The 26,497-nt window shown below is 42.3% G+C and overlaps 1 protein-coding gene across 1 annotated transcript in view; it reads right to left on the reverse strand.

Moving 5' to 3' along the window:
- LOC102421810 (transformation/transcription domain-associated protein) overlaps window positions 1–26,497 on the reverse strand; it is a 116,575-nt gene that overhangs the window by 48,432 nt on the left and 41,646 nt on the right. The window contains 18 exon segments of the mRNA XM_023752710.1: window positions 17–67; window positions 69–125; window positions 127–153; window positions 2,936–3,082; window positions 5,298–5,408; window positions 6,672–6,806; window positions 6,899–7,057; window positions 8,108–8,314; window positions 10,074–10,340; window positions 13,490–13,618; window positions 15,726–15,924; window positions 16,095–16,276; window positions 16,364–16,528; window positions 17,232–17,351; window positions 17,781–17,900; window positions 22,207–22,275; window positions 24,649–24,819; window positions 25,132–25,253. Of these exon segments, the coding sequence (XP_023608478.1) occupies window positions 17–67; window positions 69–125; window positions 127–153; window positions 2,936–3,082; window positions 5,298–5,408; window positions 6,672–6,806; window positions 6,899–7,057; window positions 8,108–8,314; window positions 10,074–10,340; window positions 13,490–13,618; window positions 15,726–15,924; window positions 16,095–16,276; window positions 16,364–16,528; window positions 17,232–17,351; window positions 17,781–17,900; window positions 22,207–22,275; window positions 24,649–24,819; window positions 25,132–25,253 (2,438 nt within the window).

Here is a 26,497-nt window from a genome sequence, read left to right on the forward strand (position 1 = left end):
TTTGGTGTTTCCACACGTCATACAGGCAGCGATTCCGCTGCAGGGGTTTGAAGCTACTGAGGATGGCCTGGAGACTGGAGAACAGTGAGCAAGAAACTCAGCACTTCCAAGCCCGTGCAAATATTTTCCATAGTTCACTTGATTAGGCTGCTCCTGGAAAGGGAGAACACAGGTCGCACACGGATGAAATACTCTAGTGCAGTAAGCTATATTAGTCAACCAAAACTTAAAGCTACGTGCTACCAAGTACTTAGAAGTGAAGTCAAAAATCACTAAGAATGAACACACGATATGTATAAAAACATGTGACCACCATATTTTATTAATAGAGTAGGATTTTGTTTCTTTTAATCAATTTGCTTTAAATATTTAGTCAAGACTGTTTCAAAAGCTCATGAAAAATATTCAATATTAAATGTTAAAATTTTGAAAATCACTGAAATCTGGTCTAAAAAGGCAGTTATTACAATGTGTTTTGCTTGTCTCCTTCCACCTTTTTAGTTAAAATGCAAATATTCTTCCAAAAGGAAATATCTTTGAAACTCTATCATGAAATCAATCTAAGAGATGATGCCAGAATTAAAAACAAAAATAAAAAACAGAAAACAGAGTCCATGGTTTGCTTCGTGAAACTTCTGTCTCTGTGGTTTATGCCTGTATGTATATGCATGGGGCTGTGAGTAAAAGCTAACTGACTGTGCGAGAGGTGCAAGTCACTGTGAGCACAGGGCCTTGTGCTATGAAACTGCTAGCCTGTGTACCGGCAGCAGCTGTCCATTTATGACTGAGCGTGACTGATTCAACTGTGACTGTATGTGATAGGAAAGAAATGTGACCTTCCAACAAGAAAAAAAAGGAAAGAAACCTGCAGACAGTCCATAAGTTATACATTAGGCTGGAATCATAGCATGAGCTGGACACTCAGGGCCTATGATCCTACTGTGTTCATTGCACAGGTTACCTCTGTAACCTTTCAAAAACCCTAAGCAACAATGTTAATCTTCGCAACACAAAACAGCAAATGCTTACAATAGGATAGCAACCCCCAGAAAATTATAGGATCGAGGTTTTTATAAAAACAAGCCCTAAAAGAAAGGAAAAATAAACAAAAAAAAATTTTTATTAATTAATTTAAAAAAGAAACAAGCCCTAGCCAATTTGGCTCAGAGGATAGATAGAGCATCAGCCTGTGGACTGAAAGGTCCCGGGTTCAATTCCGGTCAAAGACACATGCGTGGGTTGTGGGCTCAATCCCCAGTAGGGGGCGTGCAGGAGGCAGCCGATCAATGATTCTCTCTCATCATTGATGTTTCTATCTCTCTCTCCCTCTCCCTTCCTCTCTGAAATCAATAAAAATATATTAAAAACAAAAACAAAAAAACCCACAAAACAAAACAGCACCCATCAAATAATTAACATTGCAAGTCATTTCTTTTACATATGTGTGTGTGTGTGTGTGTGTGTGTATATATATACATATACATATATATATATATATATATATATATTGATTTCAGAGAGGAAGGGAGAGGGAGAGACAGAAACATCAATGATGAGAGAGAGAATCATTGATCGGCTGCCTACTGCACGCCCCCTACTGGGGATTGAGCCCACAACCCAGGCATGTGCCTTTGACCGGAATTGAACCTGGGACCTTTCAGTCCGCAGGCCGACAATACTCTATCCACTGAGCCAAACCAGCTAGGGCAGGAGTCATTTCTTTGTTACCTGACTATACAGTGCTCAATAACAAATTCTATGTCCACCTGCTTTAAAAATTCCAGTTTACTTTAAAGGCTGTTTCATAAATCAACTAAAAATGTTTATTTCAAGCCAGCCAGTTTGTCAATTTAAAAAATGAGACTTCATGCCGAAACCGGTTTGGCTCAGTGGATAGAGCGTCGGCCTGCAGACTGAGGGGTCCCAGGTTCGATTCCGGTCAAGGGCATGTACTGAGTTGCGGGCACATCCCCAGTGGGAGGTGTGCAGGAGGCAGCTGGTCGATGTTTCTCTCTCATCGATGTTTCTAACTCTATCTCTCTCCCTTCCTCTCTGTAAAAAATCAATAAAAATATATTTTTAAAAAAATGAGACTTCAAAAGGCAAGAGGACTATTACGTTTTCAAAACTAACTGCACTTGTGGGGGGGGGGTGAGAGCTGAAGTTTTAAAACCATTTTCTGGAAGTGAAATTCCCTCCTCACTAGCAATATGAAAATTAATAAAATAAAACCTCATTTAAAAGGCCAGGAGGGGGAGCCCTCAGGCACTACTCTACCACTCTTCAATTATAGACCCCCCAATAGGAATTGTCAAATACAGAGCTCAACAGGAAAAAAAAAAGCACACTACCTTATTACTCCAGCAGGAAGAGTTCCTTCCTTGCCTGGCAACTTAGCCAACAAGAATCAATCACCACCCTAAACTCTCGATCTCCTCTATCCCAACAGACTTTTGTTCAAAATAATCCCTCTCATTTTCCTTCTTTTCCTCTAGAACAGCGGTTCTCAACCTGTGGGTCAAGACCCCTTTGGGGGTCGAACAACCCTTTCACAGGGGTCGCCTAAGACCATCGGAAAACACATATATAATTACATATTGTTTTTGTGATTCATCACTATGCTTTAATTATGTTCAATTTGTAACAATGAAATTGGGGGTCACCACAACATGAGGAACTGTATTAAAGGGTCGCGGCATTAGGAAGGTTGAGAACCACTGCTCTAGAAAGTCAGGTTCCTCTCCTTTGCTTGCTGGACTTGCCCTATGGTTTTTGCTACAGCTTGCAATTCCTCTGCTATTCTCTGGTAAAACAACTATTTATTTTTAAGGTCAACAGCAGCCAGCAGACAAAGTGGAAGGGGCCACAACTGGACAAAGAAATGGAAGATTCAGATTTTGGTGGCCCAGCCCCAAGCCCAGGCAACCACACTTACCACACTCATCAGCAGCTTGTCGAACCACTGCAGTTTGAGCTCAGATTTGGACCACATGTCCGGTCGCAAGGCAGTTTTCAGGAGGGTCACACACCGGCGAGAAAGCACCTCCCCAGGAGACCCGGCAGTGTTGGTGTTGTCATTAACCTGGAAATTCATTCATTCAAGCCCACAGTTCACTGCATACATGTTTAGTCATTCCTGTGACACTGCTTCTTGCCCATGCCCCATGCCCTTGCATCCCAGCTGTCTACATCACAGCCCCCTCCTCTCCTACCTGACTCAACTCAGCCCTCTCGGCTGCAGGGACCCTCCCACTCCGTTACATTGGGTCAGTGGTGATTTGCAACCATTTGTGTGATTGATTGATTAGTGTCAAGAGGCTCCCTGAGGGCAAGGATCCATGTTCCTCCCTTCTGGATCACCTAAGCCAGTGATGGCGAACCTATGACACGTGTGTCAGAGGTGACACGCGAACTCATTTTTTTTGGTTGATTTTTCTTTGTTAAATGGCATTTAAATATATAAAATAAATATCAAAAATATAAATCTTTGTTTTCCTATGGTTGCAAATATCAAAAAATTTCTATATGTGACACGGTACCAGAGTTAAGTTAGGGTTTTTCAAAATGCTGACATGCCGAGCTCAAAAGGTTCGCCATCACTGACCTAAGCTGTGCCCAGCACACTGCAACAGGCAAGAAAGTAGTGATTGAATAGTTCAGTACATCGATTTTCAACTGTTGTGCCACAAGAATTTTTTAAAATGTTTTTATTCATTTCAGAGAGAAGAAGAGAGAGGGAGAGAGAGAGATAGAAACATCAATGAGGAGAGAGAATCATCTATCGGCTACCTCCTCTACCTCCCCTGCTGGGGATCAAGTCCAGAAACCAGACATGTGCCTTGACGGGGAATCAAACCATGACCTTCTGATTTATGGGTGGACACTCAACCACTGAACCACACCATCCAGGCAAGAATCTTTAAAACATGCAATATCTGCCCTGACTGGTTTGGCTCAGTGGATAGAGCGTCGGCCTGCGGACTCAAGGGTCCCGAGTTCGATTCTGGTCAAGGGCATGTACCTTGGTTGCGGGCACATCCCCAGTGGGGGATGTGCAGGAGGCAGCTGATCGATGTTTCTCTCTCTCATCGATGTTTCTAACTCTCTATCCCTCTCCCTTCCTCTCTGTAAAAAATCAATAAAATATATTTTTTTTAAAAACACCATGCAATATCTGACTACTTAGTAAGGAGCACTGAACTGTTTTCCATTAGACTGTCAAATAAAAATATGACAACAGCCAACACAGCAACAGCCGTCCGGTATGACTAAATCAAAATTATACCTAATTTGTCAGATTGGCAAAAAAATATATTTGTTGGCATGCACAGAATTTCAATGATTAGTTTATGTGTGCCATGATATGAAAAAGGTTGAAAATCGCTGGTTTAGTAGGTTCCTTTCAGTACTTGGAAAGCCTCAATACTCAATACTCAATAGTATTGCAATTTTGTTTAATAGTTATAAAAATGTAAGATTACCAAATTTTTAAAACGCAGGAAAATTTCATTTGCAATGTTTGTTTGAAATATAAAAATGAAGTTTCAGAAATAGATCCCCTAAAACTCCATGAAAACCGGTATTGATATGAGTGGTAAATAAATGCATTTTTTTTTATATTTTATCTATTGACTTGAGGGGTGGAGGGAGAAGAGAGAGAGGAGACAGGAGACAGGAGAGAGGAGAGAGGAGAGAGGAGAGAAGAGAGGAGAAGAGAGAGAGAGAGAGAGAGAGAGAGAGAGAGAGAGAGAGAGAGAGAGAGAAAACATAGATTTGTTGCTCCACTTATTTATGCATCACTGGTTGCTTCTTGTATATGTCCTGACTGGAGTCTGAACCCTCAACCATGGAGTATCGGGAGGACGCTCTAATCACCTGAGCTACCCATCCAGGGTGTAAAAGCATTTAAGTTACTAAATGTTGTGTTGGACTATCCCAACACCTTTATGAGCTATGTAACTTGAAAGTTAAAATAATTTGCCGAAGATCACTGAACTACTACCATGTTTCACTAACACCACAATTCCATTAATTATTAGACATACCATTATATTATCACTGCTAAAAGAAAAAATATTTCGTAAATATCATATAAATTATAAGACAAGGCAGACTTCAGAATTATCAGCATTTCATGAAATCTGGTATGAAAGTACCAGACTACCTGTCAGACTTTGGTTCGTCTATTTCTTTTCTTTTTTTTTTTTTTTACTAAGCTGTCACAGATAACATTCTATAGTTGACCAAGTAGACTTTGTTCTGAAAAATCCTTAATATAAGACATTCAGAACCCGCACCTGACAAGCCACTCGGATGAGGAAGTTCACCACGGTGTCCGTGTGCTGTTTATCAATTGGCTTGGCAAGAAGGGAGTCCGCTCCAGGCAGCGACTGGCTCCTCCCAAACACCTACAAGGACAGAAAGAGCCTCTCAACAATGCATTCCAGGGGACAGCACTGGCCTGTGCAGCCCAATAACAGGGAACAGATGCCATTCTGGGTAGAGGGACACCAGAGGCAGAACAACTAATAAACAAAGTAGCCACAAAGAAAGCAATGGGTCATTTGCAAGACTGGAAGGGAGCGTGGTCCAGGAAGTGAAAGGATGCTATCAAGGTACCTCTCCGACTGAGAAAAAGGCAGCCATGAGAAGAGAGAACTGAGCCAGCGAGAGGTAATGGAGCCAGTGCACACGTCCTAGCGAGCACAGAACTGGCGTTTCTGAGGTGAGGAAAGGCCTGCGCGGCTGCAGCAGCATGAGCAAGTGCAGGGCATGAAGGCCATCAGAAGGGCAGGTCACAAAGGCACTGAAAGCCAGCGTCAAGGGAAAGGATTAGTGAGGGAAAAGATAGTCTGCATTTTTTAAGTGTTTACGTGAAATGACTACAATAGTCCCAAGAAGCCACAAAGACAGTACAGAGGTGTCATGTACCCTTCATCCAGCTTTCCCTAGCTTGGATTTTGAAAAGAGTGTTTTTTGGCACTCTGCTCTGTTAAAAGTGTCATGAAGAGAAATAAAGTGGAAGGTCTGAGAGGAACTGGGAGGCAGTTTCAGTAATCCCAGTGAGAAGGGACCAGGCGTCTGTTTGCACCACCATGGTGGGTACAGAATTGAGCAGAGGGTGAGGTATTCATGGCTGGGCTGCCAGGATTTGCTCTTGACCAGATGTGTGGAGAGAAGGAAATGGACAGATTGCAGATAGCTCCAGGTTTCTAATTTGAGTACAGGGTGAATGCAGGGCCACATGCTCCGGAGAAACAGAGGGAGTGGGAGGCAGAGTTCGCACCCACGGGGCTCTTTTGGTACCCAGCTGCCCTCCAAACAAAACAGGACATGCTCTCTTTTCTAAAACTCAATGCACCATGGGTGCATGTCCTCAATCAATTGTCTTGCCCCAAAGAGTTTCTCTTGATGCCTTTCTGCAAGTCATTAACTATGATCATCAGCACTCTAGTGATATTAAGTGGCACAAAGAAAACTGCATCTGCTAACTGGGAAACACCTTGAGTCGGGAGCATGTCACTGGGTTTCTCTCTGTTGGGTGCAGCCTTTCTGGCACGGTGCTGAGCACTTAGCCCACGCTCAGAGTCTGTTGAGTAAGTGACCACACTCCCACAAGGAAGCACAGAACCTATAAAAGGAAGCACACGCAGTGTGTGCAATGATCTTACTGCGCTGATTGCTCCTGTGGCCGTCCTAAAGCGTTTCACTTCCTGGGCAGAATCCACTGACAGGCCTCTTTTAATGGAAGATGACACAGAGTTGACTCCTTCTCCGCTGGAATTTGGATCCATATCTGAATCCGGCTTAAGAAACACACACATTTGACTTTACTAATTTCTGCAGAGAAGCGTAAGGAATACAATCAAGGATGACACAAGAGGGCTAACATCTCTACCTGCTGGTCCTTGATCCTCTGGAGCTCCCACTTGATGACAACCTCCGACAGGTCCACAGCCAGCCTTCTCTGCTCAATGGTGACACTGGGTGTGAAGCCCAACCTCTGCATGGCACTGACCATGTGCTGTACCAAGTGGTGCCGCACGGGGTAGTACACCTGTGAGCACAGGGCTTGTGTCACACCGGGACGTTGTGCTGTGACCACACACACATAAACACATATGCACATGCACATATATACACATACAACCTGCCTCGGTCCCAAAATACTCACATAAGCCAACCATAACTTCAGTGAGGAAATTCTCATTACCTTATGTATGTGTTTATCACTTCCTCTATCTCTGGTTAAGTCCCAATACAATAGTGTAACTCAGTGATTTAGTTCCATTTTTTAAAATGTTGAAACACTCACCCAGCCGTGTGGCTAAGTGGTTGAGTGCTGACCTATGAAGCAGGAAGTCACAATTCGATTCCCGGTCAGGGCACATGCCCAGGTTGCGGGCTCGATCCCCAGTAGGGGACATGCAGGAGGCAGCCAATTGATGTTTCTCTCTCATCGTTGATGCTTCTATTTCTCTCTCCCTCTCCCTACCTCTCTGAAATCAATAAAAAAAAATTTTTTTTAATGTTGAAACACTGAGTTCTCTTTAGGTAGAAAAGTCTAGTCATCTGTATCAAACTTAACACTTGCTATCATAATAGTTTAGCCATGCCAAGAAGCAAATTCCCAATTTAAAAGCTGTAACAGCTTTCAGCTCAATACTACTAAATCCTTTCTCCTCTACCCAAAATTTTACAAAAATTATTTACATATTTATGCAAATCCAACAAAGTGGGCAATTTAGCTACAGCAAGGAGATGCCAGCAACAAGAATAACTTTTTTAGCCAAGTTACCAAAGTCTAGAGTTAATGATGACGCCTCCGAAAGTTAACAATTTATGTGTATCCGCTGTTAAATGAGAGTACTAACAAGAAAAATGCAGTCTAGACAGAAATACACCTAACACATTCTCTAAACTATAGCAATTTCCATGTTGATAAAGCCATACACACACACACACATATACACACTAATCAATGGATTTGAAATACCTCTACTAAAAGACTGACCCCCTATTACTGCAGAAACTGAAAAATAGGCAAAATGTTAAAGCAAACGCCTGAATGTACATCACACATCAATCTGCAGTCCTTTCTGTGTACCTTAAAATGCTGCACTATCAAGTGCAAAATATGAACCAGCTGAGGAACTGTGTGCCCCTCCTCCACAATGATCTTCCTTGTCCAGTGGGTCAGCATCTGGTGCCCATCCTCCATTCTGGCTGGCACTGCCGGCGTCAAAATGGCCATCGCTTGTCTGACAATTGCTCGAGCTTCCATTGCATGGGCCTTGAGAAGACTGTGAAAAACCTAAAACGAGAGAGAAATTCTTACCTACGATAAAAATAAAGGCTTTCAAAACAAGATAAAAACAATCTCTTAGAACCAAGGCATATTTTTTAAAAATCCCTCAGACCTCTCTTATTGGGAAACAACATAGTTGCTTTCTCCTTCATTAAGTTTTGATCAATGAATACATTCATTGTAATACTGATTGCACACCTATTAGGTGCCCATGCCTGGCTAGGGTGGAATATTCCAGGACGAATGAGACCTAGCTCCCTGCAGACATCAATGTCTACCATAACCTAAGGGAAGTCAGTCATTCACTCTGGCCACAGTATAAAAAAATGGAGTGAAAGGGGCCACGATCAGAGGTCATCTCACAACAGTTCAAGTGAGCAGTGAAGTGCTTATATCAGGGGAACACAAAGACCACCCAATAGTACTGATGAGGGTGAAGGGACAGGAAGGGTCTTGGAAATCAACAGGACTTGCCCATGCCTCCATGCTGGGCAGAATGAGAGGGTGTCACAGATGGCCCTCAGATCTCCGGCTGGGAAACTGGGGGAGAGCAGTGCCAATCACAGAGACTGTATTTATATCTCAAGTGCCTGTGGGAGGTGATGTCTGAGAGGCCACTGGCTTTATTGGGGCCGGGGTTTAACACCACAGATATTCACAAGAGGTAGTTGTCAGAGGGAAACAAAGAATGACCTCACAGAATAGGACAAGAGCGACTGCTTACCAACTGCTTAAAGGGAAAGATAGGCTGAGCACTCAAGTCTATTATTACATTGAATTCTTACACAGAGACAGTAACCAACTCACTCAGGGTCATGGAACTCCTTAGTAGAAGAAACAACTCAAACGCAGGGCTATCTGACATCAAAGCCTAAATCACTGAGGGGCTCAGGGAAGACAGGTCAAGATCATCAGCACAGTGGAGGGCTTACACGATGAGGGTTCAAAAGTACCCACTATCTATAGCAGTGATGGCGAAGCTATGACACGCGTGTCAGAGGTGACACATGAACTCATTTTTTTGGTTGATTTTTCTTTGTTAAATGGCATTTAAATATATAAAATAAATATCAAAAATATAAATCTTTGTTTTACTATGGTTGCAAATATAAAAAATTTCTTTATGTGACACGGCACCAGAGTTAAGTTAGGGTTTTTCAAAATGCTGACACGCTGAGCTCAAAAGGTTCGCCATCACTGATCTATAGCAAAGTAATGGGCTGGGGCCCTTGACCAAAATATTTTTTTCTTTTTTTGTACTGATTTCAGAGAGGGAGGGAGAGGGAGAGACAGACAGAAACATCAATGATGAGAATCACTGATTGGGTGCCTCCTGCACGCCCCACACTGGGGATTGAGCCTGCAACCTGGGCATGTGCCCTTGACAAGAATCGAACCTGGGACCCTTTGGTCCAAAGGCCGACGCTCTACCCACTGAGCCAAACCGGCTAGGGCGACAAAAACATTTTCAATGGAACGAAGAATTGAAAGCCAGAATGCAATAGGTGAGGAGCATGAGCTGGACAAAGGAGACATTTTGTTGTTTTAAAAGCAAGGCTGCAGAGGAACTCAAGCAGAGCAATAACTGGGGAGGAAGGAGAGAATAAATAGTCATGGGAGATTTCACAGTTTTTAAGAGATGGCAGAGACGAGCATTACCGAATGGCATTGGGAGAAGTCAACAGAAAAGGAGAGGTCACAATGGTATACAATTATGGAAATGCATCCAATTGTTGGGCAGACATGAGGGAGCCTCGCAAAGTACCTGCAGGACAATTTTCTTATGTATTGCAAACTTGGCGATAATGTGTGCCAGAAGTAAGTGCCCACTGTATTTGCAAGCTGGGTCTACACAGGCCTTGGAGAGCAGGCAGGGCCAGGCGAAGGTCATCAGGCGGCGCAGCTTGCTGTTGCGGTTCTTGTTGTTGTCGTGGATGTGGTGGGGGGCGTGCTCCACCAGCAGCGTGGCATACTGCAGGAGGTAAATCCTCAGGGAGTCCAGCATGTCCGCCTGCTTCTCTGGGTCCAGGACCTGTGGGAAAGGCAAGCAGAAAGGAATTCCTTTCTGGTTTTGAACTGTGTTACCTATTAAGGGTCATACACGTTTAAACCTTAAAAACACACATACTTACATTTATCTATATTATTAAGTTTTCCAATGAGGAACCCAATAATGACATATCAAGTTTCCTTTAACACATATGGATTAGAAATTCACTGAATTTATTTCAACCTGCAAAAAAGGGGCAGGCTTACAGTCAGAATGCAGTGGGCAAAGTGGCTTGATGTGGGAAAGAACTTCCTCTTTGATACAAGGTGAGTCAGGACTGAGTTTCTTATTTCCAGCAGTTGAGATTTTTTTCTGGCCAACTACTAATTATCCAGTCCTTATTTTTCAGTATGAGGATCAAAAAACATTATCTGGAAAAAAATCTCTATTTTTTTAAAAATTGTTATGGTTTTCTATGTAATCAAGTATCTGATAGATTTTTGTGCGTGTTTCATGGATATAAGATAAAAAATGTACACTCTTTAAGGAATATTCTGCATGTCTCTATTGAATCAAGTACTGTAACTGCACCATCCAATTCAGCTAAATACCCTTACCTACTTTCTGCCTACAGACACATCTAAGAGACTGAAATCTTCCATCACAACAGTGTCTTCCTTCCCTGTAGCCCCCTGTCTTCCTTCCCCTGAATTCATTGCAGCCCCTCCCCAGGGCTCCAGCCTCCCCAAGGCCATTTATCCTCATCCAACATTCAGAATTTCCTCCTTGTGACGAGTCAGTAGGGAGACCAGAAATAATTCCTTGGGCTCAGCTCGAATTACCTTGGGAGGGTGGAATTAGGGTCAAAACTGCAGGAAGAGACAAATGCTACCTACAGACCAATAACCTGCCAATAGGAACAACAGTCCCCTCTACCTGGACCCCTGAACAGAACAGGCAGAATGAGTAAAAACACTGTATCCTTCCAAAGAGTATCAATGTGCATATGGTGCGCTGCAGCCCTGGAATGGCTGTTGCTCACAGCCCGCCAACAAATAACTCACACACAGAACACAAGCTAACACCCTCACGGCAAACACACCTGCCCATGAAGTTCAAAGGCCTAACCTACAGAGGACAGCCCAGGCTTCGTGAAAAAAAAAAAATAGGGCAGGCATTTCTCAAAAAAATAGGGCAGGCATTTCCCAAAATTCTCTTTAGGGCAAACTATAAACACTCTTATAAAAATGTAGACCTGAAAGCCTAAGCTAAGTTCAGACATCATCCTGCCACAAAGATGTTTCATTAAGTTGGCAATAAAGGGTCACAGCAGCAACTGTATCGAGTCTACTATTCTCACTGGCTTTTAGAGAGTCCTTTGCAAACCTTAAGATGAAAAAACAGCAACATTAAAACTTGCTGGGCCAGCATAGCTCAGAGGTTGAGCGTCAATCTATGAACCAGGAGGTCAGGGTTTGATTCCCGGTCAGGGCACATGCCCAGGTTGCGCGGGCTTGATCCCCAGTAGGGGGCCTGCAGGAGGCAGCCTATCGATGATTCTCTCTCACCATTAATGTTTCTATCTCTCTCCCTCTCCCTTCCTCTCTGAAATAAATAAGAATATATTTTTTTAAAAAATCAAAACTCTACGGACCAGCAATAGGGGTTTTTATAAAATTACTTTGAGATCTGATTTTTCATTGAGATACATTGTTTCTCACTGGAATCTATTAATGAAGGGAAAAAAGTTAATTTATTCCAAATGAAGCTGCCTTAAAAAATTCACTAATAAGAATTATAATTCATGAAGGCTGGGGCTGGGGGGATGGGGCAGGCTGGGAGAGGACAATGGGGGGAAAGGGGGACATATGTAATACTTTCAACAATGAAGAATTTTTTTAAAAAATTATAATAAAGTAGGTCCATCCTCTCCCCCATGGTTTCACTTTTCCCAATATCAGTTACCCACAGTCTACTGTGGTTTGAAAATATTAAATGGAAAATTCCAGAAATAATTCATAAATTTAAACTGTGTGCCGTTCTGAGTAGCATGACAAAAATCTCTTGCCAGCCTGTTCCATCCCACCCAGGACATAAATCATCCCTTTGTCCACACTATATACACTGCCTGCCCATTTCACTTAGTAGCCATCCGGTTATCAGATCAGCTGTCAGAGTATCCCAGTCCTGTGTTAAAGTACCCTTATTTACTTAATAATGGTCTCAAGGTATAACAGTAGTGATGCTGGCAACCTGGATATGCCAAAGAGAAGCAGTAAAGTACTTCCTTTAGGTGAAAAGGTAAAAACTCTCAACTTAGTAAGGAAAGAAAAAAAAATCATATGCTGAGGTTGCTAAGATCTTCAGAAAGAAGGAGTCTTCTGTGAAACTGTGAAGAAGTAAAAAGAAATTCATGCTAGTTTTGCTAATGCACATCATGCAAAAGTTTTAGCCACAGAGTGTGGTAAGTACTTATTTAGATGGAAAAGGCATTAAATTTGTGGGTGGAAGAAATGAACAGAAAATGTGTTGTTCCAGAAAGCATTGAGCCTATACGAAGACTTCAGCATGGAAGCCCCTGAAATGACACCAGGCCATATACTGCAATTAAAGATGGTGATTACACAGATCAGGAATAGGTCTCACATCATCATGAGAAGGGTGTGCAGTACAATAAGATATTTTGAGAGAGAGAGACCAGATTCACATAATTTTATTACAGCATATTGTTAGAATTATTGTATTGTTATTGTTGTTAATCTCTTACTATGCCTAATTTATAAATTAAACTTTACCACAGGTATATATAGGAAAAACTATATATATGTATATATGTGTGTGTGTGTGTGTGTGTGTGTGTGTGTGTGTGTGTGTGTGTATATATATATAAACTATATATATTTTTCCTATACATACCTGTGATAAAGTATATATATATGGTTCAGTACTATCTGCGGTTTCAGGCATCAGATACTGGGGGCTTAGAACCTATCCCTCCATGAATAAATAAACCTTAAAAACACTGCTATAAGCTAATGGAATCAGGAAAAATAAAAGCCTTAGGAAAATAAGCTTATTTCAATGAACCCATTGCACACGTGTATGTGTACACACACACACACTCTCTCTCTCTCTCTTTCTCTCTCATCTGCCAAGTTACTTTTCAAGCCAATATATTGCTAGTCAGTCACCTTGGTTATAAACACACTGGTGATGCTTTCTGGGTTATCGCCTTCCGGATTGGGAGGTCCTAAGAGCTGCTCTCCTTCCCCCTTCTCAAAGCTGTATAAGAAAGCAGGATTCAAGATATGCTGCAGAACCTACAAAAAATAATAATAATTTACAATAATGGAAAAGGAAAACAAAGCCATGTTCTTTTATTTCTTTAATAAGGTGGGCAGGCCCACAAGTTTGGTCATATTGTAACCCATAAAATTAAAACTCAATCAAGGTTACAACTGATAATCTTGACTTTTATTCAAATGGTCAATTGGAAAGGTAGGTTGAAAACTTGAGGAAAAGAGACGTCAGTTTGTTTTACTTTTCTCACTTCCAACAAGTCATTTTCTAAAACCAAAGTAACCACACCTAAAACCTGTATTATTTTATTAACTAACTAGAGGCCTGGTGCACAATCGGGGACGGGGAGAGATGCGGGAGGTTGGCCAGCCTGGGAAAGACCACGGGAGGGCATGTCCAGGCCGTGTCACTCAGTCCCGATTGGCCAGACTCCAGCAGCAAGCTAACCTACTTGTTGGAGCATCTGCCCCTGGTGGTCAGTGCACATCATAGCGAGCGGTTGAGCGGCCTTAGCCTATCATTAGCATATTATGCTTTGATTGGTTGAATAGCTGACCAGTAGACCGGACACTTAGCATATTAGGCTTTTATTATAGGACTAGAGGCCCGGTGCACGAAATTCGTGCACTGGGGATGGGTGGGGGGTCCCTTAGCCCAGCATGTGCCCTCTTGCAGTCTGGGACCCCTCCCTTGTTACTGCCCACCTGCTTGCTGCTTCCTACTGCTTGGCTTGCTGCTCCTTAGTTCTGCCACGAAGGCCTTGGGTCTGCTGGGTGCCGGGCCTGCGGGTTTGTGTCTCTGATACCCCCAGCAGCCCCAGCACCAAGGTGGCGGGCCTTGGGGCTGCTGGGTACAGGCCCCCCGTTGCGTGTTTGTGTCTTCTATCAGGCCCCCAGCAGCCCCAGCACCACCTAAATAACTTAAGGGAAACTTTATTTAGTCTTCTTTTAAAAGCAATCTAGTTTAAAAATGAGTTGCAGTTAAGAGAGAACAAAGAACATGGTACCTAAGAGTGAGATAGACTGACAGAGGAGAGGCTGGGCACTGGTCAGGGGCTTACATGCCAACTGTTCTCCACCTGGGAAATGATGTAAAATCGGTTTCTTTAGTTTTCTGCTTATGGTCTTCTCCAGCACTGAGGTCAGAGGAGCCGCCTTCCAGCCCGTAGGCTGCTTCTCAGAGTCGAAAATTTCGCCATAGGCCTCTGCCTAGGACAGGACCTCTGAACCCCCAGGGTGCATAAACACACAGGGCTTCCATCAGGCTCCGCTGATCCCAGGCCAGGAGGCCTCTCGGCTCCGCTGATTCCGGGGCCGGGAGGCCTCTCGGCTCCACTGATCCCGGGGCCCGGAGGCCTCTCGGCTCCGCTGATCCCGGGGCCGGGAGGCCTCTCGGCTCCGTTGATCCTGGGGCCGGGAGGCCTCACGGCTCCGCTGATCCTGGGGCGGGGAGGCCTCTCGGCTCCGCTGACGTGGCTCCACTGATCCCAGGGCAGGGAGGCCTCGTGGCTCCGCTGATCCCGGGGCAGGGAGGCCTCCCGGCTCTGCTGATCCCCGGGCAGTGAGGCCTCTCTGCTCTTCGGCTTCAGGGCTGTTTGGCTTCGCTCTACCGCTTGGAGCCTGAGTATGCAGATTACTCGCCATCTTTTAGCTTCTATAATTGAAACATTGTATCTTTTGAAGCTGTTGCTTCAGGAGCTCAGAGCCCCGCAGCTGCAGGCGGGAACCTTGGTTTCCTCTATCGCTGGGGCAACCAAGCATCCTGTTCTCAGCTGCCTGGCTTCCAGCCGCCATCTTGGCTGACAGTTAATTTGCATATACTCACTGATTAGCCAATGAAAAGGGTAGCGGTCGTACGCTAATTACCATGTTTCTCTTTTATTAGTGTAGATATCACCCCAATAAATTCAATTTAAAAAAGTAAAAGCTATGTAACTAACAAACTTCTTTCCAACACTGGTTCACTGTTGAATCTCTTATGTTTCTCAACAATGGCATTTTCCTCATAAATGGTCCAGATTATTATTTAAGTGTCAACAGAGACACTACAGAACATAAACAGTGTCCTTGGTTCCCTAGAATATCAGCTCAAAACCCATGGCTTCTGCTGTGCAACAGCGGGACTCACCTTGGCTTTCAGTTCATCTCCAAAGTTGGGGTCACTGAAATCCACAAAGTGAAAAAACAGGGCACGTTTTTGAGCAATGCTATAATTTTTGGGAATCTCTTCCTCCATATACTCTTTTAAGAATGTCATGTTGCAGAGAAAACGACCAGTAAAGGCTCGGAGCAGCTGGAACAGCAATTCTATGTCTCCATAATTCCTTCTGAAGGGTCGAATAAGAATATAGGTTAAATTGTGGAAAACTTCCTAACTTGTTTTAAACAGCTAAGTCATAACCATTCTCTATATCAATGAACCACACTATACGCAAATAAGTAAACACTGCTTATTGGATAAATTAAGTCACTTGATATAAAGCACATGTATACCCACTTGCAATAATTCAGCAGACAATAGGCCAGCAGCTTGGGCTCCTTCCAGTTTGTGGCAGCCATGTTCTCCTTCCGGTGTCTTTCTTGAAAGGTTTCACTGATCCACACGCGTCTCAGCTGGCTCACCAGAGAATGCTGATTGGCCAGCCAGGAGTCATTGTTTTTAACTATAATACTTATGATCTGTCAAAGAAGAGGCAATTAGGGAACTGGCAGGGTTCTCTGTGTTTCAACTTTTAGGATTTCAGGTGTCCAATGAAGAGACACTACCTTGATGGCCTGAAACTGAAGGTCCAGGCGCATTGTGCTGGTGCTGGGCGAGCCAGGGCGCATGGCCGTCTGAGCGCCGCCGGGCAGCAGCAGAGTGATGAACCTGTTGGGGTTAGCAGCCAGCACATCTCGCAGAGGTCTGGCATCTTTGTGTTTTAAAAAACTCTAAAAACAAAATAAAACAAGCTGTTCTAAGCTAATAAAAAAAAAATCATAAAAGATTTAGGTATTAACTCTAAGGTTCTTTCTAAATCTTTCTAGGCAGGCTAAAAAAACAACACTGTAAATACGCTTTTTTTTTAAAAAATACTTTTTGGTGCGAGCTCTCCCTCCCAGCACACTGTGCACCTTTCCCCTCCCACAGGCATGCATTTCCTAAACTTGCATCCAAGGGAGGAATAGGCCGCAGCAGTTCATCCCAGGCAAACCCCCTGACCCTGTCCCCTAGACCCCCTTTTCTCTGACTTCTTAGTGAGCCAAAGCAGCCCAGCCTAGGCTCATTTCCCCACCTACTCCCTCTCCTGCTGCTTCTTCCATCCTAGGCCCTTCCTTGTTTCACTGTCCCCAGCTTTTAATAAATGTACTCTAAAATTTTTTTAAATGCTTTTTTACCAGTAATTACACTTTATGATTCTGATTCTGATAATCCTAGCAGCTCATTCACTAGTTACCACCACCAAAATCTACAGAGAGGGATTCCTGGACTTGAGCTCTTTATATACACAACAGTGATGTTTCCAATATTCAAATATATTAGAGAAAATGAAAGCCTGACAGTGAACAGTGAGATATGAATTTCAGATTCTGAAAGTACACTGGCTGACAAAAATTTGCAGGGACACCCAACTCCAGCTCCTCGCACTCCTACCATAAACATTCTGCTCCACTGAGGATCATTCAATGTTGCCTCCATCATGAACAGCTCCACTGTCTGGGAAGGGTGCCGAGTCAGGAACTTGATCAGAGGCTCTCTGAAGGGACTGCCAGCCTAGAAAATACATGATTAAAACATCTTCTCAGGGCTTGAGGCTTCTGTTGGTCTACCAACCTAACATCGTAGGAGTATACATTTCTTTTCTTTTTTGGGGGAGGCAGGGGGAGAGAGGTAGAAACATGGACTTGCTGTTCCACTCATACATGCATTCATTGGTTGATTCTTATATGTGCCCTGGTGGGGGACTGAACCTGCAACCCTGGGTGTATTGGAATGACACTCTAACCAACTAAGCTAGCAGCCAGGGCTAGAAGTATACATTTCTCCCCCTTGTAACTGTTTATATACTAACAACCATAGCAAATAGTATTATCTAACATCTTTATATTTTTAAGATTAGTCTATCTAAAATATAACAAAGTGAAAATATTATAAGCAACAGATGGAGGAAGAATCAGAATTAATCCTATATTTGACCATTACCTCAATCAACATAGCCCGTTCTGTTTTCATCACAACCTCTAACAAAGGCTTGACCAGAGTTTGAGGTGCAGCTGGGATCAGATGAAAAAGGTTTATAATTGCTGAACAAATTTTCATTTCCTAATGAAGAAAATCAGAAATTACAAAGTAGGCCAATTAATTTCACTAGCTAGAAATATCAAAATTACTACAGACCATACTATGGTCTAATTGCATCTGCAAGGCTAGCCACCAGAAGCAAAGAATTAACATGTAAAAAGCACAACTTACCAATCCCACATTATAGCTGTAGCCTAAAGAAACTAACTGCCCTTGGCCTTCATATTTCATCTCGAGGAGATGGGGGGGCTGACTGTGCACCTGGCGTGACTGGGCTGTTTGTCTCTCACACTCTGACTAGTGTTGGAAGTGGCCTGATGATTGCCTAGGCCCCTCATGGAGGAGGGGGTGACCATGCCTATGGCTGTAAGTGGAAGGATTCCCTCAGTTTGCTGTGACATCATGGGTCTTCCCAATGTACTAAGCTCTGAAGGCAAAGACTTATTTTGCCCTCAAAACTTAGCACAAAGTCCTCAAAAAATACTTAAGTATTTACCCTGGAAATCAAATATCAATGTAAATAAATGACTGGCCATGGCACCAATTATTTGTCAACCAGGTATAAAATAAAGCTGACAACTGCTTTTATTGAATCTTAGTGAAAAATGAGAAACACCAAGCATTTTGCATTTTTAAATGTGCTAACAGCTCAGTGGCCGATTACTGAGTGCCAATCCAACTTTCCCTTCTCGTTTTCAGTTCCCCCAATTTCGTGTCTGCGATTCTAGGGAAATCCCCATGAGCACAGAAGGGAAGACTCCCTGATGCACCCCCCTGCGTGGTGTGCAATAGGTTGTCCATTACTCTAAACACAGTAAAATGGGGATGATAAACACTAGTCGGGAGGGACCACATCCCACAGCATTTGAGATATTTTTTCAAAAGCCTCTTTAAACCAAAAGGCAAAATAGTGAGATGGGTAAGAAATGAGAAAAATCAGCTCACTGTCACCTCATACCCATACCACCTCTAGAGTTCTTGTCTACAGTCTTTTCAAATCTTGGGACAGAACAAGTTCTATCCTGAAATTAGAATAACATTCTAGTAATGGTTTTATATTATAGTTTTTTGTTTTCAAAGCACTGTTACAAAATCACTTCTTTTGGCCTTCCCATTCCATCAGAAGATAGGAAATGACGTATTATCACTCATCCCCATTTTACAGAAGAGGGAAACCTTAGAGTTTGTCTATTCAAAGTCACAGTGTTGTCACTACATCAGTGTGTGTGTGTGAACAAGAGATGCAGGGGACTGGGTGCAGGGGAGCAAGGAGGTTCTAAAATTCAAGACAGTCCGTCAGTGTAACTGTATCACACCTCCCAATTTCTAGCAGGATTATATATTCTTTGTGGAGTTTCCTCTCCAGAGGTTGTTAGATGTATGAGTTCAAACGAACTATGACAGCAAAATCCAACAAAATCTTAAATATTGAGATGCTGATATTCTAACATGTAGAAAACCAAAGAACTTAGAATCTTGCTTAAAACATCCTAAAAAGAAAACATGCGTGACACCCAGACAGTTCACAGCAATGATACTAATATAACTCTGCCACAGACAGACAATACGGCTCACTGCACTCAAAGGCACAATGCACTCTGTCCACCACAGAACCACAAGTCACAGCAAAACCAAATACGACCACGACCCCCTCCTGCGCCTCCACTGAAATTCTCACCTCTACCCCTTCCATGGCAGGCTGAACCAAAACAAAAATTACAGCATGAAAAAATGCAACAAAAAGGTAAAAAGAAAAGAAAAGAAAATATAAACTGTTCTTCACATTGCAAGTCATAAACTGACTTTTAATAGGTTGTTCTCACCTCAAACTGACAGAATGGAGACAAGGAACATCTCCCGCACTCTGAAATGCTTTCCTGAGGATGGGGAGGAAAATCATCTTTTTTCTATTTATGTTATTTACATTAAAAATTCCCATATACTCATACACAGTCAGGGTTATTGGGGTAAACAAGACAGTAAAGATACAATTATCAGAAAGCACACAATAATTAGTAATTGCTCAACAGCAAAACAAAAAAACAAACAAAAAACACCTTCCACCCTTCAGATGTCAAACACAGCCCTCTGACAGTGTCGAATAGAGTGTATTCCTTCCATACATCAAATTTTAAAATACAGAATTTTTAAATTCTTGTCTAGAGGAGAAACTGTAAGATTTTGCTGTGTGCAAATACATTTAAATAACTCTTTTGTTTAGGGGGAATATTTTAAGCTTTTTTGTGAAGTGCTAAGAGATTTTTAAAAACCTCTTTCCCAGCTAAAGTCTTCTAGAAGAGTACCAGGGGGCTTAAGCCTCATCAGTAGGCATGTCTGAGACCCCACACCCAGGAGAACCCACAGGCTACGACTGGATACCTGAGCAATCTTGTCAAGTAAAGATTGCATGTATGCGTACATGTTAGATGTATGTGTATGTGTGTTGTGCATGTTGGATGTATGTGTATGTGTATTGTGCATGCGTGCATGAGTGTTGGGGGGGGGTGGAGACATGGCATAACATGCCATGAGTTCTGCCCTGTAAGTTCAATGCTAAACAGGCAAGCTTTCCTAAACATGATGATGTACAAATCTCTGATCATTGGGGGTGCCCAGCATTACAAAGCTTTATTTTTAGTCAACTATTTAACATGTCTTCAGTTATAGTTTCTCAATGAGGCAATATTATTTGGTGATTTGACCAAATAGGAACAAACTACTTTCCAAGATCTACTGCCAATCCTGGGCCACATGCATAAAAAATAACCAGGGCTCAAGAGCAGAAAGGCAAGGCTTGGCCCTGGACTGAGGTGATGGAGCCATGGCCATGCTGCCTGTGGATCCCAAACACCATGTCCTGGGTTCAGACCTGGGGCCTCTCTCACACAGCTGGTGTTCCCAAGCAGCTCAGGGAATACACTCATCCGACAACCAACATGTTTCATTGAGCAGGAGCAAGGACTTCCCGACACCCACCGCTCCGTCCCCTATGCAGTGCCCCCACCCCGGACCCTTCCAAACAACTTGATGTAAAAGTTTGTGGAATCTTTTTGATCTAACGTAAGTCATTCATCTACCCACGAGGTTTTTTTAATGTTTATTCTGGAATGGCTGTGTGTTTCAGATAATTAACAGTTTACTGTGAAGACAAATATAAAATTTACAGCAAAAATACCTAAGAGATGAAAGATGGGAAGGAAAAGCACAGAAGCACTTGCACCTACTTCCAAGAGCTTAGGGTTTAAAAATACACTCTGCTCTCCCCCACGAAGTTTCCCTGACTTGATTCCTGTTTATATAAATAACAAACCTTCAAAGAGGTCACGGATGGTATACCAATCCTAAAAAAGTTAAAAATCCTGGTTTAGTTTTGCTTAGTTTGCTCTTTAAAAGCAGCAAGAAACAAATAAGACTTACACAAATAAAACACTTGACACAGAATGGTCAAAACAAAGCATATAAAGCCAAAAAAAAAAAAAATCAAGTTGGGATGAAACACAGCATCCGACAAACAGGCACAGGAGGACAAAAAGCCACGTTAACTATGCCTCTGCAGAGCTGCAGAATTCCCTCCTCAGGACACAATGGCACCAGAAAACAGAAACTTGGCAAAACACAACCTCACTGACAGGACAAGCACCAACTTAAAAAATATTTTAAAGAAATAGTAACATGTACAAGTAAAATTAGAGTCAAAACAACAAGAACCATTCATTTTTAAGAGGCAAAATCTTTAATGACTAATATAGAATGCTCAAAAAGATTTAACTAAGTGGTTTTCCCTCAAAACCATAAATGTGGGTTTTGAAGTACTAGCCATTTGACTTTTGCCAAACAACTGGGGTGGGGTATTTAGACCTAGAAAACATAAAATTATTTTATTTTTATGTAATGTCTTATTACAATCTCTTTAATGCTTGAAATCCTAAAATCACTCCTTAGTTTTATGAGGCAATGATGATGGAAAGCAATGGAAAACAACAGCAGAGGAGGGCACCACCATGCAAACAGCAGCTGCCAAGGACAGTCTAGAAAATACACTTAGTTCACTTTAACGCAAAAATAGTACAATTCAAATACTAACATTTCAAGCTTCCGAGAATTCTCAGCAACAAAAACGTCATATTAAAGTGAACAAAGGGAGATTTTAAAGAAGCATAAAAAAAGAATGTTTTCAGCAATCAAGAGAAATTTTTTAAATGTAATGCTAATAAAATGTTTAACAATTTAAATGGACTACAATCATATAAAACTAGATTCTGATATGAACACTGACTGTGGCAGGGCCGACAGGGTGGCCCTTCCCAGAAACAAACAAGTCACTCACGTTTCCGTCGCTCCTCTGGCCCCCTTTATGGGTGAGGACCACCACTTCCATCCACTTCCGCAGATGTTGCTGTTGAAAAAAATACATCCTTAGACATTTCTTCCTCACAACAGGAGCATTTCAATTCCAAAATGCTGCTTTTAGTGAAAACACATATATAATCATTCATTTCCATCATCTTTAATGTGAGAACGGCAGTGTTTCTGTTACTGAAATAGCCCAACCATTCAACTAGTGATGGGAATAACTGGCATTTGTTTACGTTCTATAAGGAAAGGCTGAAACCACCCTGCTACAGAAGAAAACACCCTGAAACCTGCCATTCCAATATCAGGATGTTTGCTCCTGTCCATCATTCCTGCTGTCACCTTATGACCCTGGTACTTTACGTCACAGCTGTTCACGGAGTGCTGCCATGCTCCCAGCACCGAAGCCTTAAGCTGTTAACCGCAAAAGCTAATCATGAGGGAAAACAAAGGCTCAGAGTCTGGGCACAGTTCTGAAGGACATGAGTAAAGAAGGGTACCACACCTGGCACAGCCCAGTGGACACAGGATACGACAGAAAGACCCAAGCCAAACACAAAGCACCAGCCACACACGCCCAGGATGGACTCGGGCAAGATGGTGCCAGATGAAAATGGCTGAACAGACAGTAACTTCAATCATTCTTTATCCAAGTACATCAACTCTCTCTGTTTTTAGAGGATTTTTAACCACTCAGAAAATGTCTATATTGCCAGAGAAAGGAAAAAATCCCCCAAACCTATGTAACTTTGTTTTAGGGGAAAAGATTCCTAAACTTAGTCAGAAACCACAGACTGTGAGGCAGTCTCTTCACACTGTTCTTAAAAGATTGGGTAACAAATCACTGAAGGAATTCCCAGCTAACAGCAAATCTGAAGGGTTAGATTAGGGGTAAAAAATGCAAAAAACAATCAAGTTGCTTCAGGCAGGCAGCAAAGATTGCAACAAATGACAGCTGACAGAGTTGGAAGAGACAAACAGTAAAAAAGGGGGCAAATATAAAAACATTAGGACATTAAAAAGATATGCACAAATCTCATATATGAAAGCACCAATAGTTGTAATAGTCTATAAGAAAACGTGTATACTTGTGCTCTGACTAGGAAGTGATTAATATCACTTACTTTAACCACACTTGTGAGTGTATGAGTATAAACTGGTAGGTATGTATGTGCATTACATATATTTGGAATCTTAAAGAGAAGGGTTCTTCCAATTTGGAAAATTCACTTCCATATAATATTGCTTCCCACTCACACTCTTCCATTAGGGCATCACAGTTTCTAGGGCCAATCATAATATTATTATCAATTCCCAATTAGGTGTTTGGGTCACTGTTCATTTTCTAGGTGTCTATAAAGAAGCTAGTATGTGAGGTAAAAAGTTGTGTGGTTTTCATATACACATATATCTATACTCCGTAACGCACTATATCTATATCTAAGTCTAACTATCTGCTCACTCCTGTTTACATCTGAGCGAAAGGTATATCAAACAAAACCAAATTTTTAAAAAAAAACCCACCTCTAGTATCTTAAATATCTATATGGCCAAAGGCTATTTATGAAAAATACATGTACGTTTGCAGTATTTATAAGTGTCTATTTACCAGAAACAAAATCAAATACTAAGAAAATTAATAGCTGAATCTCCTTCACCTGCTTACACTTCAAATTTAAACATTGCCAAACAGATTTTATTTGCATCATTTCCCTGATAATTCTAAAAACCCAAAGGATTTCTAAAGTTCTTACAAGTTTTCCACTGTATCATCGTCTGTAAAGCAAAAGACTGGGAATAATCTAGATCAGGTGTGGGGAACATCCGGCCCTCGGGCCATACCATGGGCCCTATAAGCCCTGTGAAATCATTTGGTCTGGCCCCAGCAAGGCATTAGGGGGGAATTAATTAAATGTTTGATCAAATACAGCAGGTTAATTTTCAAGTTGATAATTTTGTGTGGCCCATGAAATGATGCTATAAATATCCAAATGGCCCCTGGCAGAAAAAAGGTTCCACACCTCTAATCTAGAAGGTCATCAGTGGGGGCCTGGTTACATAAATGAGGGCATGGCCACATAAGGATTATTGTCATCACAAAACAGAATGAAGAAGCATTTTATGTTCTGATGAAATGGTGGGGTAGTAGATAGGAAAAGTAAGAACTGTGATTATATTATCCTTCCTTTTGTGGGAAACAAAAGAATATACACATGTCCTATTACAAATGTAAAAGCCTCCAGAAGGAAACTGTTAACACTGGGTGTCTCTGGGAAGAGGGTGGAGAGTTGGAGGACAGGAGGGATACTTTCACAGCATACCCTTCCATACCCTATGAATTTTAAACCATGTAAATATATTACTTACTTAAAAAAATAATTCCAATTTTCAGGTTTATTACATGCATTTAGCTTACCATCATCTGATCACAGAATTTATCATTGAAGGAGTTTGGGAAGAGCCTGGTAACCGAAGTCAGACGATTCACAACATTCAGCGTCAAACTTCGATAATCCCCCAGCATCATCAACAAAGGTCGCATATGTGTGTGGATTTGATCTACTTCTATGGTAGCACCTTCTAAAAACTATTTTAAAAGAAAGGTTACAAATGAAAACAGATAACAGACTATACTTTAGAATAGAATAGAACTTATGTGTGACTCTACCAGCAAGTTTCTGTGTTCCTTGAAAAAATGAAACATTAAATATATCTATTGACTAGTCATTGCTGTATAATATTTTTAAAGGTTTGGTATGACTATGGAACCAGTAGAGACATTATTACAATCCAGTGGATATTAACAGGCAGATTTCCAGGCACACAGACAAGGTAAATAGAACTCCTAAACAGAATTCACACACACACACACACACACACACACACACACACACCTCACCTTTCGCATGCAGGCTTCTCCAGCCTCCTGGAGCTCACTATTTGTGGAATTAAGTGCTTTGAAGAGTGCAGCAATGATCTTCTCTCTGGACTGAGGAAGGTAATTGCAGGCAGCAAGTGCATCTTTAGGGAGAAAAAGTAATATAATCTCATTATTAACCTGAAAATACATGAACATATTGCTTATCTAAAGGCTCTTACCAGCCCTGGCCAGTTTGGCTTAGGAGACAAGAGCATTGGCCCTCGGACCAAAAGGCCATGGGTTCAATTCCAGTCAAATGCATGTACCTGGGTCATGGGCTCGATTCCCAGTAGGGGGCATACAGGAGGCAGCCAATCAATGATTCTCTCTCATCATTGATGTTTCTGTCTCTCTCCCTCTCCCTTCCTCTCTGAAATCAATAAAAATAAAAAGGAACATCTTTAAAAATAAATAAATAAAGGCTCTTACCCACAAAAATTATGTGTCACTAAACCTCTTTCCTAGTATCTGACCTTGAGAAAGACAAAAAGACCACATGATCTTCTACCGACATTATCTAAGGGTGAAATCAACAGCCAGAAGGGCCATGACAAATTTTACATTGTCCAGATAGGAGGGAGAGGGCAGAAGAGGGAAGAAAGAAGGTCCCCAATGACACTGCTGCCCCCAAGACATCTTCATACAGGGTGAGCATGGCTGACCTGTGGCCAGATGCATGCTGAATTCATGAAGAGGGCATGGCCCTGCCCTAACCGGTTTGGCTCAGTGGATAGAGCGTCAGCCTGTGGACTGAAGGATCCCAGGTTCGATTCCGGTCAAGGGCATGTACCTTGGTTGCAGGCACATCCCCGGTGGGGAGTGTGCAGGAGGCAGCTGATCGATGTTTCTCTCTCATCGATGTTTCTAACTCTCTATCTCTTTCTCTTCCTCTCTTTAAAAAATCAATAAAAATATATTTAAAAAAAAAAAAAGAGGGCACGGCCCTGATGAAAGGAATAGACACACACACAGCCAGGCTTCGCTCCACTATTCATATCTAATCAGGCAGCCTCCTCCCAACTTGAGAGACTTTGAAAATACAAATATTCTGAGGAAAGGAGACACACCTCAATCTTATGCTCATTAGGAGAGAACAGCCTAGCCCTGGCTGGTGTGACTCAGTGGAAGAGCATCGGGCCAGTGCATCAAAGGGTCACAGGTTCAATTCCTGGTCAAGGGCACATACCTGGGTTGCCGGTTCATTCCCACCCTGGTTGGGGCATGTGTGCGAGGCAACTAATCAATGTGTCTCTCTCACATACATCTCTCTCTCTCTCTCTCTCTCTCTCTCTCTCTCTCTCTCTCTCTCCCCCGCCCTCCCTTCCACACTCTCTAAAAATCAACA

This window comes from Myotis lucifugus, unplaced genomic scaffold (genome assembly GCF_000147115.1).
Source record: "Myotis lucifugus unplaced genomic scaffold, Myoluc2.0 scaffold_1, whole genome shotgun sequence".
Lineage (NCBI taxonomy): Eukaryota > Metazoa > Chordata > Mammalia > Chiroptera > Vespertilionidae > Myotis > Myotis lucifugus.